The sequence below is a fragment of the Drosophila guanche genome, unplaced genomic scaffold (assembly GCF_900245975.1).
Source record: "Drosophila guanche unplaced genomic scaffold, DGUA_6, whole genome shotgun sequence".
NCBI classification, from domain to species: Eukaryota; Metazoa; Arthropoda; class Insecta; order Diptera; family Drosophilidae; genus Drosophila; species Drosophila guanche.
The window spans coordinates 57978-71672 of NW_022995784.1; the positions used below are offsets into that span (position 1 = coordinate 57978).

Consider the following 13695-nt stretch of genomic DNA (forward strand, 5'->3'; position numbering starts at 1 on the left):
CCAACACACTACAGACTCGAGGCAGCGGCAGAGGCACAGTTCGTACACAAAAAAAAAGACAGAAAAGCTGCGGGACTGGGTGGGTTAAAAGTCGGAAGAGGCATTGGCAGGGGGAGGGCAGAGGCAGGGGCCGAGTGAAGCAGAAGCAGAGTGTGAATGAGAGAATGTAAAAAGAACAACAAAAGCTGCGGGACGGGTGGGTTTAGCCACTGCAAATTAATTTCTTCATTCTGGCTATAATAATGATCCAATCGGATCCCAATTTAATGATCTGATAGATATGGTCATTCCATACGGCATGGCGTTTTCAGTTTCTTTATCTTTCTTATCTTTTATCTTCAAAATTGTAGATTTGGGAGGTTTTCGCCCTTTTGTGCGGTCGGAACGGGGCGGGGCTCATTTTTTAAATACACTGGTTTCAGTGTGAGCATACAGCAGTCCGGAGCCAAAAGTTGGTGGCTCTAGCTCTTATAGTCTCTGAGAATTAGTCGACAAACAAGACTGACAGACGGACAGGCAGGCGTGGCTCCATCGACTCTGCGATTGATGCTGATCAAGAATATGTTTCTTCATGCTAAGAGAGGCAAGCGCTAGAGAGAGATAGCAAATTTCAGATACTAATTTCACCATGGCCTGTCGTACAGCCGCTAGAAAGTAACTTCTGCGCTTCAACATTTCTTATCGCTTCCATACGAATATCATCCCTGATTTTTCTAGCGGCCACTTTTTTTCGATCTGAGTACTAGGCTTTACTTTATCTTCTGTCGACAGAATCAAGTGACGAGGAAGGAAACAAGCAAAACAAGCGCAAGAGGCGTAGAAAAGAGCATTAAATGAAGACCATTTAAAACATATTAGTGCAGTCGAATATACTCGGTACTCATTTTATCAATTTATTAAGAGAAAAAGAAAAAGTTTATTCCATTGCCAATAATGCGGAGCTTTCTCCATGCATTGCTGTGTGCTAAGCTCCTTATCCACACTAAAATAACAACCTAATCCTGCTCTCATCCAAAATTTGAATTTTACTATAACAAAATTTGATTATTTCGAGTCCAAATTTGCGCTCTTAAATTATGGAATATGGATTGGTGATCAAGTTGTCCTGGTAAACCTTTTCTCCGTGCAACGATGTGAAAAAAGGTAATTAGTTCTTATATGTGAGCAGAAGTTTGATGTGTCCATTTATCTTCACAACTTTACCGCAGAGTTCGCTGTACAGTGCTCTCCTAAATTGTCCTATCCAAGTTCTTTATCGGCGGAAGATGTTGCGTAAAGTAAAACATCAATACATACAAAACAGGCCATACAAAACATGATATTTTCTACAAATTTAGATATTTGACATAAACGATGCAAAAAATATCCTACCGATTCTATCGTATCAAATACAAAACCATAAGCAATATCGATATATCAATCAGCAATCCTATGATATACATAGTTTTCACCATTGTTTTAAGATATTTAAGTGTAGTGAGTTTCGTTATAAAAACTCTGCTTTTAAGCAGAATTACCTTTTCCAAACGCGGTTAGTGCTTGATTATGGTAATGTTCCTTAAATGAACAATGTTTACAATTGATGTATATACAAAACTGTAGTGGCTTAACTCCCCAAACACACATACATACGTATGCACACGCTTATGTGGGTGGGTATGTCAAAGAGTTTGAGCACTAAGCAAACAACTCATAGAGTGGTCAAACCGAGTTAAAACTGGCTGCATAATCAACTTCGGCTCTTGGTGAGAGAGCCTTTGGCTAAGAGAGTTTGATGGCAATGAAGGCTAAATTGAAGTAAATAAATCATTGCGAATGATATATGTTACAGCAAGATAAAATACACCGAAAATTATATTTCAGTCATGACTATCAATATCAGCCAAAAACTTATATTTACGATTTATATATAAAAAGTATTTTTAATTCCTATTTTTAATTTTTTCAATAAAAATCAGAATTAAGAGTTATTTTTAATTTATTCTTTTAAAATCAAAAATAAGAATTAATTATGATTTGTATAATACAAATAAAAAATAAGAGTTATATTTGATTTTTTTATAAAAGTTGAAAATAAGAGGTATTCCGTAACTCTTATTTTAAAAAGTAAAAATAAAAGTTAAATTGATTATCCTTTGAACTGAGTGGTTTGTTATCATGAATGTATGTATATTCCTGATCCTTGAGAAAATACCTTTCATGTGATGCATCGCATGTCCTTCAAGGACGAATTATAAGGATCTCACTATTTTCCTTTATATTTAGTGTTGAGCGTTCATATTATGTTGCAGTACCATGCGGTGGATTACTTTGCAAAAAACAAACCTATAAAACCATATCCCAAAAATCCCCACCCACTATAAAAGAAAGAAATGGGAATTACGGCCCATTACGAAAACTTCACTTTATACCACGCGTTACGAAAGTAAACTGCACAAGCAATGCGTTTACTAAGTTAGTAAGCCCTAACTTGAGACTCTCCAACGATTAAGAGATATCACTATTATTAATATAGCAGACTGGATAGCGCGACCGATCCTTAATCAAAGTTGTCGGTGCTTATTTCGTTGATTGTCCTCCTACTCCGATCAAGCAAGAGCCGCCAATAAAAGCAATCTCCAGCATGGATCCAATTTGCATTCATTGTTTTATTAACCTTTTGCGGAATGCGGTTTTCACCTGTGGTCACACTCTGCTGCTAGCAAAATATATTGCACAGTTTGCTGACAAACGAGTTTATCGATCTGAGTACTAGGCTTAAAAATTAATATTAAAGCCCAGTACTCAGATGCGCAATATTTTCTTGAGACAAAGATTTCGCTCATGGGCACAGCCCAAAGGGGACAAACAGAAAATTTAAATCGGGGAACCGATTTTCATCGGTTTATATAACAAAAAATATGGTATATTTCGGTATATTTTTGAGGGGCATATGGTATATAATATGTATACGTCCGCGGTTATACTACAGGTCCAGGTTTTGCTGTACAATTTTTTTGTTTGAAGTGCGTCTAAGAAAGAAAATCTGCTTTAAGCAGCAGAACTGAACTATATTGACACGGTGAGTAATGTAATTCAAGTTTGTAAACTTATCGAAGGTTCCAAATTAATTTGTGGGAATTGCTGCTTTGTAGCAAAAATAATGTTTGAGAAAACTACTAGTTGGCAGTGTCACAGCAAACCAGTAACCAGCGGTGGTGTGGTAAGCTGACACTCATACATTACATGTTCACATGTGCAATGGAGGTGGATACACACAACCAGAATTTGTATGTATTCTGATAAAATCGGACGCATTTTCTGCTGGGCCTTTTCCAAAGACGGATGCAGCTTACAACAAAATAAATACACAATTTGTTAGTGTAAAAGAGTGTTAAGAGCAGGTTTGAAAAATTATTAAATATCACAAGGTTCGTACAAAACGCTCTGCTTGAACTCCTCGGTAGGTAGATCACGGACACACATACACACATGTATTTCTGAGAGTTTGTTTGCATGACTTTGTGTATGCATACGTAAAGAAGCATCATATTTCTTCGTACTATGCTTGTGCTGTGGAAAATATGTGTAGGCTAATTTCCAAGAAAGTGTTTTTAGCAGTCTTAACTCCTGTCGATTTGCTTTGCTGAGCCAGCCAGCTAAGATGGCTATAAAACTATCTCAATCCCAAGTGTTAATTTTTTTTCTTATCTTCTCTTTGACACATGCATGTAGAAAGTTTAAATGTTCAATTAAAAATGTCGTTTGTGTTTGTATTGCAGGTGTGCTGTAAAGCGCTTTAATCACCAAGATGAGTTATATGCCAGCCCAGAATCGTACAAGTAAGTAAATTACCTCACTTTATTTATTCAAAATCTGTTTGGTTTGTAAAAATCCGCGAGGGGTATTCGATTTATCCATCGACATAGGTTACCTTTTTTTCCCAGTGTACCCTCAGTTTGCGATGCAAATGTACATACATACGTACATTGGATGATCTTTTTTTGTTCATCCCATCGTATACATTGTATACCACGAATAAAATCCATCAAAACCAACCCATACCACTGTCGATGGTTGGAAAGTCTTTCCCTACGGGGGTGTGTCGGGTCTGAGCTTTGTCTTGTGTTTTTTTTAGCAATTTAGCTTTTAATGCCGCTGCAGCTCGTAATGTAACGGAGGATGGGATTGCATTTGTATGTGTATTTTCCTCCGTCTATCTGTCTCTCTCTCACTCATGCGCTGGGTTTTTGTTACCACTTCATTTGCACTTGGTACCAGTAGTACTCGGTTGCCGTTGCCGCGGTCGGGCATAAAGAATATGCGCCATTGTTGTACTGTTTGAAACTTGATTCTTACACACCCAAACACCCACTCATAAACGTATGCAGATGCACGTGGTGACCCATTCTCTCAAACTCATTTTCGACTTCTCTAGCATCCCGCACTTCCTTTTTGTATGTTCGTGGGTGCGCCTTTTTTTGTTTCCAAGACTTTAATTAGTAAGCGAACAAACAGAAAGGAGCATTTTTAATAAAAATCTTTGCATAAATTATGCTACGCCGCTTCTGCGGCCCTCTCCTTTGCTTTTGAATTGCTATGTCCCACTTGAAGAATGAGGCACAAGAAGCACTAAATCAATCTGCGAAATAAAACGAAACGAAAATGTGTGAATGCATATGCAGTGAGGCAGATATCGGAGTGTGACCTGTGCACTCATGACGCCTGGCAGTGTTCTTGTCTGTATGTAAAGTTGTGTTCAATGAAATATTGGTGCCGAAACTCATTTCTATCAAAACAATTTTTAAGACAATTTTTTTAAGTTTTCCAATTAACAAATGATACAAGTGATAAGTCAAGAGGTATAGGGGAATTGAAATCTGAGAAAAGTAGAAGGAGAACCCTGCAAATTTTGCCAGCCTTTGTATCAGTGCTGAAAACTACTTTTGCCTGATGGGTGTAAAGTTGTATTAAATGGTAAGAAAGACCCAAGAGAATATGATTGGCGTTAGCAGTCTGGGAAAAAAACATGTTGGGCGTTATGAGCTCCAAGCTTTATGAAGTGGTACTTCCTAGCCTGGCGATGACGTTTTTCACAAAATCCCGTGTGCCGGCGTACTTTTTAACACATTACATTCACATTCCTGTTGAAATACCTGTCAAATAAACTTTTAACAAGATAATGATCCGAAACACTCAAAAAAGCTCGCTAAAAGTTGCCGCCAACCAGATCAAATTTTTGCCCTGTTGGTTAAGAAGTTTTGGCTCAGATTCTATTGAAGCTTCGGGAGAACCTTATTATTCCATGCTAGACGGGAGTAAGGCCGAAGTGAAATTGACTAAAAACTAAATATTAAACCTCAAGAAACATGTAGAGTATGAATTACTTTCAGTTTTGTTGGTTTTTTTACTTTCTAACCAGAAGGGACGGGTGAGACGCTTCTTACGCGTCACAACTCTTATACCCGGTACTCAGTACTACATCTGTACCTTACCGGTTTTTTGTCAATTTTTTCATTTTTTCTTCATCTGTCATCTACATCTACAACACGTCTCACGCCAAGGTCCTGACAACGCGGTAATAGGATTTGAGCCAATAGTTCTTGAAACACTTGACTATTTATACCCGGTACTCGAAGAGTAAATAGGGTATCTTGTATTTGTGGAGAATACCGGTTGTATGTAACGCACAGAAGGAAGCGTTTCCGACCACATAAAGTATATATATTCTTGATCAGCATCAATAGCCGAGTCGATAGAGCCATGTCTGTCTGTCCGTCTTGTTTGTCGGCTAGTTCTCAGAGACTATAAGAGCTAGAGCCACCAAATTGTGCATCCAGACTGCTATATGCTCACACTGCAACCAGTGTATTTCAAAAATGAGCTACGCCCCCTTTCGCCCCCGCCAAAAGGCGAAAACCTACCAAACCTACAATTTTGAAAATAAAAGAAAACTAAAAACGCCATTCCGTAGGGAATGGCCATATCTATCAGATCACCAAATTGGGATCCGAGTGGATCATTATTATAGCCAAAATGAAGAAATAAATTTTCTGTGGCTAAACCCACCCTGTCCAGCAGCTTTTGTTGTTCCTTTCACATTCTCTCATTCACACTCTGCCTCTGCTTCACTCGGCCCCTACCTATGCCCTCCCCCTGCCCCTGCCTCTTCCGACTTTTAACCCAGCCCGTCCCGCAGCATATATTGTTTTTTTTTTTGTGTGCGGGCGCTGCCTCTGCCGCGAGTCTGCAGTATGTGGGTCTAGGGAAGGGCGGCGAGCGTGTTGGTGTGAGAAGTGTTGTAGATGTAGATGACAGATGGAGAAAAAATTTTAAATTTGACAAAACACCGCTGAGGTGCAGATGCACTATTGTCCCAATGACCAGTTTTGGTGGCTGTTTACGCCAAATTAGCGCAAAGGGCTTATGGCCGGGAGCAATTAGTATTTTGTATAAGTAAAATGAATTTGTAGCATTAAGATATTGAATTGTTGCATTTACGACATACTGACAGAAGCTTGTTGCTATAGAACATACATGTGATATGTGAATACGATAGAGAAATAGGAAGAACATGCATTTAATAGGTGAATATCGAAATTGAAAAGAAGAAGAGATTAAATTGATTTGAATTCCGACTCGGTCGAACCGCAGCACTTGGCTTTTTATTTCGTGGCTATTTCAGTGGCCAAAAGCTAATTTTTAAAAGTTAAAACCAAGACACGGGTTTTAACGCTCTGTATTAGAAAAAAAAATGACCATCAAAGTTGCGTACAAGACATTTTCATAGATGGCGCCACTTTCGAAAAATCTGCTGTGAAACCTAGCGGGCATTATTGCACAGAATGTGCAGGGAAAAAGTAAAAATTTTATTTCTGTTTTAAATATCTCAAAAATTGGAAAATACGATTAACTGATCCAATTTTTTGATGCATTTTATTTAGTAGGCTTTTTACTACGTGTTCTGTAATTTGAACGATATCTAGTGGTTGGCGATGTCTTCTACATCTAGATGTAGTCCTGAGTGCCGGGTATAAAAGTTGTCCCGCCTCGTTCGTTATTAGAAAACCAAGTTCCTAGCGCGCTGTCTTGAGTGTTTCGGATGATTTTGATGTTTTTGAAAGATTCCTTTAAGAAGCATTTTTCAACTGAAATATACAGGTTATGAATCCTAATATGACTACGTGGATATTTGTGTTACTCAAACGCTTGACGATCGTATACTAGTTTATATGGGCTGGTGGTCATAAGGCTCAACCCAGCATGCCCTTTGATATTTATACCCGGTACTCGAAGACTAAATAGGGTATATTGTATTTGTGCTTGAAAGTTGATGTATGTAACGCATAGACGGACACGTTTACGACCGCATAAAGTATATATAATTGTTGATCAATTAATAGCTCAGTTAATATAGCCATGTCTTTCTGGCGGTCTGTCTGTCCACCTCGATAAGCGCCTGGATGTCAGAGACTATACAAGCTAGGGCCACCAAATGCATCCAGATGGCTGAGAATATTGGATTTAGATTGAATTATAATTATAGCCAGAATAAATCAATTAATTTCCAGTGGCTACCCGCACCCTGTCCAGCAGCTTTGCTTCTGCTTGCCTATTGTTATCATTCTTTCTCGCTCGCACACTCTGCCTCATGCAGTGTGCGTCACTGGGGGAGAGCGGCGAGCGAAGAAGGGCGTGTTGGCGAAAGAAGTTCCGTAGATGTTAGATGTAGGTAGAAGGTACAGATATACTCACGGAGTACCGGGTATAAACGTCAAAAACGTCACTACACACACAGTACTACTTTTTTTATGAACAACAGTTTTAATGGGTATTTTTCAAAAATAATGAGAAACAAGAAGATGTAGAGCAAATGTAACGGGGTTTCTTCTGATTTGTATTGCTTACATTCCAGTCTATTCAAAATCGTATAACTTTTTATCTTGTGGTTAACCCTCAACTGGTGCTAAATTTGACTTTGGGCAACATTTCTTTGCTCTCTTTCAACTCATATTTAAGCGAAAGTTGAGGTAATACTTATGCGAATATCTTATTATTGTTGTGCATTGATATCTCTTAAAAATGGTTATAACTTTACCAAACATGACTTGCAGATTTTTTAAAATTTTAAACCTCTGTCGCACGGGTAAATATGCATTACAGTTAAAACGAGAAGGGACGTGTGAGACGCTTCTTAAGCGTCACAACTTTTATACCCGGCACTCAGTACTACTTCTGCACCTTTTCTGTGTTTTGTCAAATTTAACATTTTTCATCTGTCATATACATCTACAACACTACTCACACCAACACGCTCCTTTAGCTCGCCCCCCTTCACAAGACCCTGCACACAAAACAAAAACAAATATAAGCTGAGGGACGGGGTGAGCTAACAGTCGGCAGAGGGACGACAGAGTCAGAGGCCGAGTGAAGCAGAGTGTGAATGAGAGAATGTGAAAAGAACAACAAAAGCTGCGGGATAGGTTGGGTTTAGCCACTGGAAATTAATTTCATCATTCATCTTCATTGTGGCTATAATAACGATCCACTCGGATCCCAATTTGGTGATCTGATATATATGCCAGTCTCTAAGAACTAGCCGACAAACAAGACGGACGGACGGACAGACAGACATGGCTCAATCGACCGGCTATTGATGCTGATCAAGAATATATATACTTTATGGGGTCAGAAACGCTTCCTTCTGTGCGTTACATACAACCGTTATTTACACAAATACAATATACCCTATTTACTCTGCGAGTACCAGGTATAGAAAGGATGAGAATTTATTCTTATTTGTATTCCCTAAAATCCAGTATATTTAACGAGAAGGGACGTGGGAGACGCTTCTTACGCGTCACAACTTTTATACCCGGCACTCAGTACTACATCTGCACCTTAGCGGTTATTAATCAAGTTTTACATTTTTTCTTCATCTGTCATCTGCATCAACAACACTACTCACGCCAACACGCACCTTTAGCTTGCCACCCTCCCCTAGAGCCATACACTGCAGAGTCAGGGCAGAGACGCGGTAGAGGCAGAGGCAGAGACGTGTCTGCGCAAAGCAGAGTGTGAATGAGAGAATGTGCAAAAAACAATTATATGCTGCGGGATAATGATCCAATCGGATCCCAATTTGGTGATCTCATAGATATGGTCATTCCCTACGGAATGGCGTTTTTAGTTTTCTTTTATCTTCAAAACTGTAGAATTGGGAGGTTTTCGCCCTTTCGTGGCGGCGGAAGGGGGCGTGGCTAATTTTTTAAATACACTGGTTTCAGTGTGAACATACAGCAGTCCGGAGCCAAAATTTGGTGGCTCTAGCTCTTATAGTCTAGAACTAGCCGACAAACAAGACGGGCAGACAGACAGACAGACATGGCTCTATCGACTCGGCTATTGATGCTAATTATATATATACCTTATGGGGTCGGAAACGATTCCTTCTGTGCGTTACATACAACCGTTATTCCCCACAAATACAATATACCCTTTGTACTCTTTTTTACTTTTACTTTTTACGAGTACCGTTTATAAAAAGGGTTCACTTGCTTAACTAGAATTAGATTGGAAGTGTCTCAAAAAAGCTTTGAAAGGGGTAAAGTGGGGCACTACTATTTTTATGAAAGCTGTATGTGCATAATTGAATTTTATTTTGTTTCCATTTCTAATCCGTTTTATTCCTTTTTATGTTGTGGCAGTGTCGCATAACAATCAATACAATCCGCCGGACTTGCCACCAATGGTGTCGGCCAAGGAGCAGACGCTGATGTGGCAACAGAACTCGTATCTGGGTGACTCGGGTATCCATTCGGGTGCTGTCACACAGGTGCCATCACTCTCTGGAAAAGAGGATGAGGAGATGGAGGGCGATCCGCTTATGTTCGATCTAGACACTGGCTTTCCTCAGAACTTCACACAGGATCAGGTGGACGACATGAACCAGCAGTTGAGCCAGACTCGTTCGCAAAGAGTGCGAGCCGCTATGTTCCCGGAGACCCTGGAGGAGGGTATCGAGATACCCTCCACTCAGTTCGACCCGCAGCAGCCGACGGCTGTCCAGCGTCTGTCGGAGCCCTCTCAGATGCTAAAGCACGCTGTGGTCAACCTGATCAACTACCAGGACGACGCCGAGCTGGCCACCCGGGCCATACCAGAGCTGATCAAACTGCTCAATGACGAGGACCAGGTGGTGGTCTCGCAGGCCGCCATGATGGTGCATCAATTGTCCAAGAAGGAGGCCTCGCGCCATGCCATCATGAACAGTCCCCAAATGGTGGCCGCCCTGGTGCGTGCCATATCGAACAGCAACGACCTGGAGAGCACCAAGGCCGCCGTTGGCACCCTCCACAATCTGTCGCACCATCGCCAGGGTCTCTTGGCAATCTTCAAGAGCGGCGGCATCCCGGCACTTGTGAAGCTGTTATCGTCGCCCGTAGAGAGCGTTCTCTTCTACGCAATCACCACGCTGCATAACCTCCTGCTCCATCAGGATGGATCCAAGATGGCCGTGCGCCTGGCAGGCGGCCTACAGAAAATGGTCACCCTGCTGCAGAGGAACAACGTTAAGTTCCTGGCCATCGTCACCGACTGTCTCCAGATCCTGGCTTACGGCAACCAGGAGAGCAAGCTTATTATTCTTGCTTCAGGCGGACCCAACGAACTTGTGCGCATCATGCGCTCCTATGACTATGAGAAGCTCCTTTGGACCACATCGCGGGTTCTCAAAGTGCTCTCGGTGTGCTCGAGCAACAAGCCAGCTATCGTGGACGCCGGCGGCATGCAGGCCCTGGCCATGCACCTGGGCAACATGTCGCCCCGTCTCGTCCAGAACTGTCTGTGGACTCTCCGCAATCTTTCGGATGCGGCTACCAAGGTGGAGGGACTAGAGGCCCTACTGCAGTCCCTGGTTCAGGTTCTCGGCTCCACCGATGTTAACGTGGTCACCTGTGCCGCAGGCATCCTCTCGAATCTGACGTGCAACAATCAGCGCAACAAGGCCACCGTCTGCCAGGTGGGCGGCGTCGACGCCCTTGTTCGCACCATCATCAATGCCGGCGATCGCGAGGAGATCACTGAGCCGGCTGTATGCGCCTTGCGCCACCTCACTTCGCGCCACGTCGACTCGGAACTGGCGCAGAATGCGGTCCGTCTCAACTACGGGCTTTCGGTTATTGTCAAGTTACTCCATCCACCATCACGATGGCCGCTTATAAAAGCCGTCATCGGGCTCATTCGTAACCTGGCCCTCTGTCCGGCCAACCATGCTCCATTGCGAGAGCATGGCGCCATCCACCACTTGGTGCGTCTGTTGATGCGCGCCTTCCAGGACACAGAAAGGGTAAGATCCTGGCTTCTTCCCTCTCCCTGCTCATAGTCCTTGAACCTTTTTTCCCCGCAGCAACGCTCATCGATTGCCACTACGGGCTCCCAGCAGCCGTCTGCCTACGCCGACGGCGTTCGCATGGAGGAAATTGTCGAGGGCACGGTGGGCGCCTTGCATATCCTCGCTCGGGAATCGCACAATCGCGCCCTCATACGCCAGCAGTCGGTGATTCCGATATTTGTGCGCTTGCTATTCAACGAAATCGAAAACATACAGGTAAGCTAGCTAAGCAACCCCGAGCGAGAGCTGCTCGCTAATCGGAAATATCCCCTTGTATCTTGATAGCGAGTGGCTGCCGGCGTTCTCTGCGAGCTAGCTGCCGACAAGGAAGGTGCCGAGATCATTGAACAGGAGGGGGCTACCGGGCCGCTCACTGATCTGCTGCACTCCCGCAACGAGGGCGTGGCCACATACGCCGCCGCAGTACTCTTCCGCATGAGTGAGGACAAGCCGCAGGACTACAAGAAGCGTCTCTCTATTGAGCTGACCAATTCTCTGCTGCGCGAGGACAACAACATTTGGGCCAATGCTGATTTGGGCATGGGTCCGGATCTGCAGGTGCGTGGACACTAGTCTAATTGAGGCCAGCCGTGTAGTTGAGGTACCTTGCACCTCTAGCCAAATTTCACCAGGTGTACCATGCCTAAGCTCTTTCGTTGGGTTTTCATTTCATAACTCTGCTTCTTTGTTTCCCCTTCACGTCCGCGCCGAAGCGAACTCTGTACATAAAACTGTAACATTTTAGAAATTTAAACTATTCCAGCATTAAGTATCCGTATATACTTGTATTCGTTCATATAAGTAGCGACCATTATAAACGCTATTCCTTGGATTTGCTTAAGATTTCAATTTCAATGCGTTTAAATTCAAATTTTTCTGTTTTTGGTTATATTGTATTATGTGCATCGATATTTCGATACATGCTAGTCGATAAGTAGGTAGAAAAGCATTTGTCTGTAGATGGCAATCGATATCGAAAATCCGTACTTATCCCCCCCTCATCTCCCTTCGCCAATTACAACATTTTCCCTTCCATTAACCGTCTCGAATCATAAGTTTACATATCTATATTTAATTGTTAATACTTTTTCGCCTAGAAATCAGATTTTGTTGAAATTCGTTTGTGTTAATTATTTTTATTTTGTAATTAATTCACCTTTTTTTATTTACTTTTTGTTCTTTTCCTTTATGTTTAATGGTAAAAACCAATACCAAAAAAAACCAAACAAACTACACGAAAACAATTACATCACAAACAACAAAAAACACAACTGCAACGGTAAAACATGAAATAACCGACGAACCACCGCACCGAACCACCACCAATACCTCCACACATGAACAACAACTAACTTTCTACAACCACGTGTATCTCTATCACCTTCCTCTTTACCACTCTCGCTGAACACAAACTTGTGTCCTGTGTCTTCTTCATTCCTAACAACTTTTCACTTCTGATCCATCCCAATAAAAAAAAACAAAAACAACTGAAAAAACATCACTCGCACACGCACGCCCACTTACAAACACCTGCAATACACACACACACACACACACACACACACCGAACCAAACTTTGTCAACAACAAACACAATCACGAACTCGATTGATCACAGGATATGCTTGGACCCGAAGAAGCATATGAGGGCCTTTACGGACAAGGTCCGCCCAGTGTACACAGTTCGCCCGGAGGTCGCGCATTCCATCAGCAAGGTATGTATGTCATATGCATAAGGAAACAACGTTCCGAGATCCAGCCTCCACCCCCAAAACCCTAGTGTGTCATCCCCGCTTCAAATTGAAGAAGAATTATCAACAAGTGTTCTAAAACACATTTCAAACACCCAGCCCAAGCAAGCAGATCAAGACCATTCATCACTGCCTCCAACTCCGCTCTTAGCCCTTACCCCTGCCCCTACATGCATACTTGCATATGTATGTATGTACATTTTATTGTAATCGTGTTAGTTCATCAAATAAACAACATATGAATATTCCAAGCTAAAGTTAAGTTATTTTCAGCCTTTGAAGACTACGTAATTATAATTCAATGTGATCTCTCCCCCCCCCTCCCTGATTATTTATCTCGTCCATCACCAATCGTTGCAGTCCCAATCAATCGCTGTATCCGATGGAAATTACTTTAGTTTACTTCCCTGCTCTGCCCCCCCCCCCCCCCCCCCCCCCCCCCCCCCCTCTTCCCTTTTTCTTTTTTTTTTTTTTATTTATAATATCACCGACATCATAACTTTTATACACATAATCCAAAAATAAAAAATTAAATATCAAATACAAATACAACATTCACAACACTCTTTTTTTC

The 13695-nt window shown here is 42.0% G+C and overlaps 1 protein-coding gene across 3 annotated transcripts in view; it reads left to right on the plus strand.

Annotated features, from left to right (window-relative positions):
• Nucleotides 1-1447: 1447 nt before the first annotated feature.
• LOC117591481 (armadillo segment polarity protein) overlaps nt 1448-13695 on the plus strand; it is a 14557-nt gene continuing 2309 nt past the window's right edge. Inside the window, exons 1-6 of one of the 3 annotated variants that reach the window (XM_034284767.1) lie at nt 1448-1531; nt 3762-3821; nt 9687-11326; nt 11387-11587; nt 11657-11929; nt 12989-13085. In XM_034284767.1, the coding sequence (XP_034140658.1) occupies nt 3791-3821; nt 9687-11326; nt 11387-11587; nt 11657-11929; nt 12989-13085 (2242 nt within the window). In that variant the 5' untranslated portion in view covers nt 1448-1531; nt 3762-3790. Of the gene's footprint in view, nt 1532-2932; nt 3062-3761; nt 3822-9686; nt 11327-11386; nt 11588-11656; nt 11930-12988; nt 13086-13695 lie in introns of those variants that run through there. The other 2 variants (XM_034284766.1, XM_034284768.1) reach the window with 2 other exon arrangements.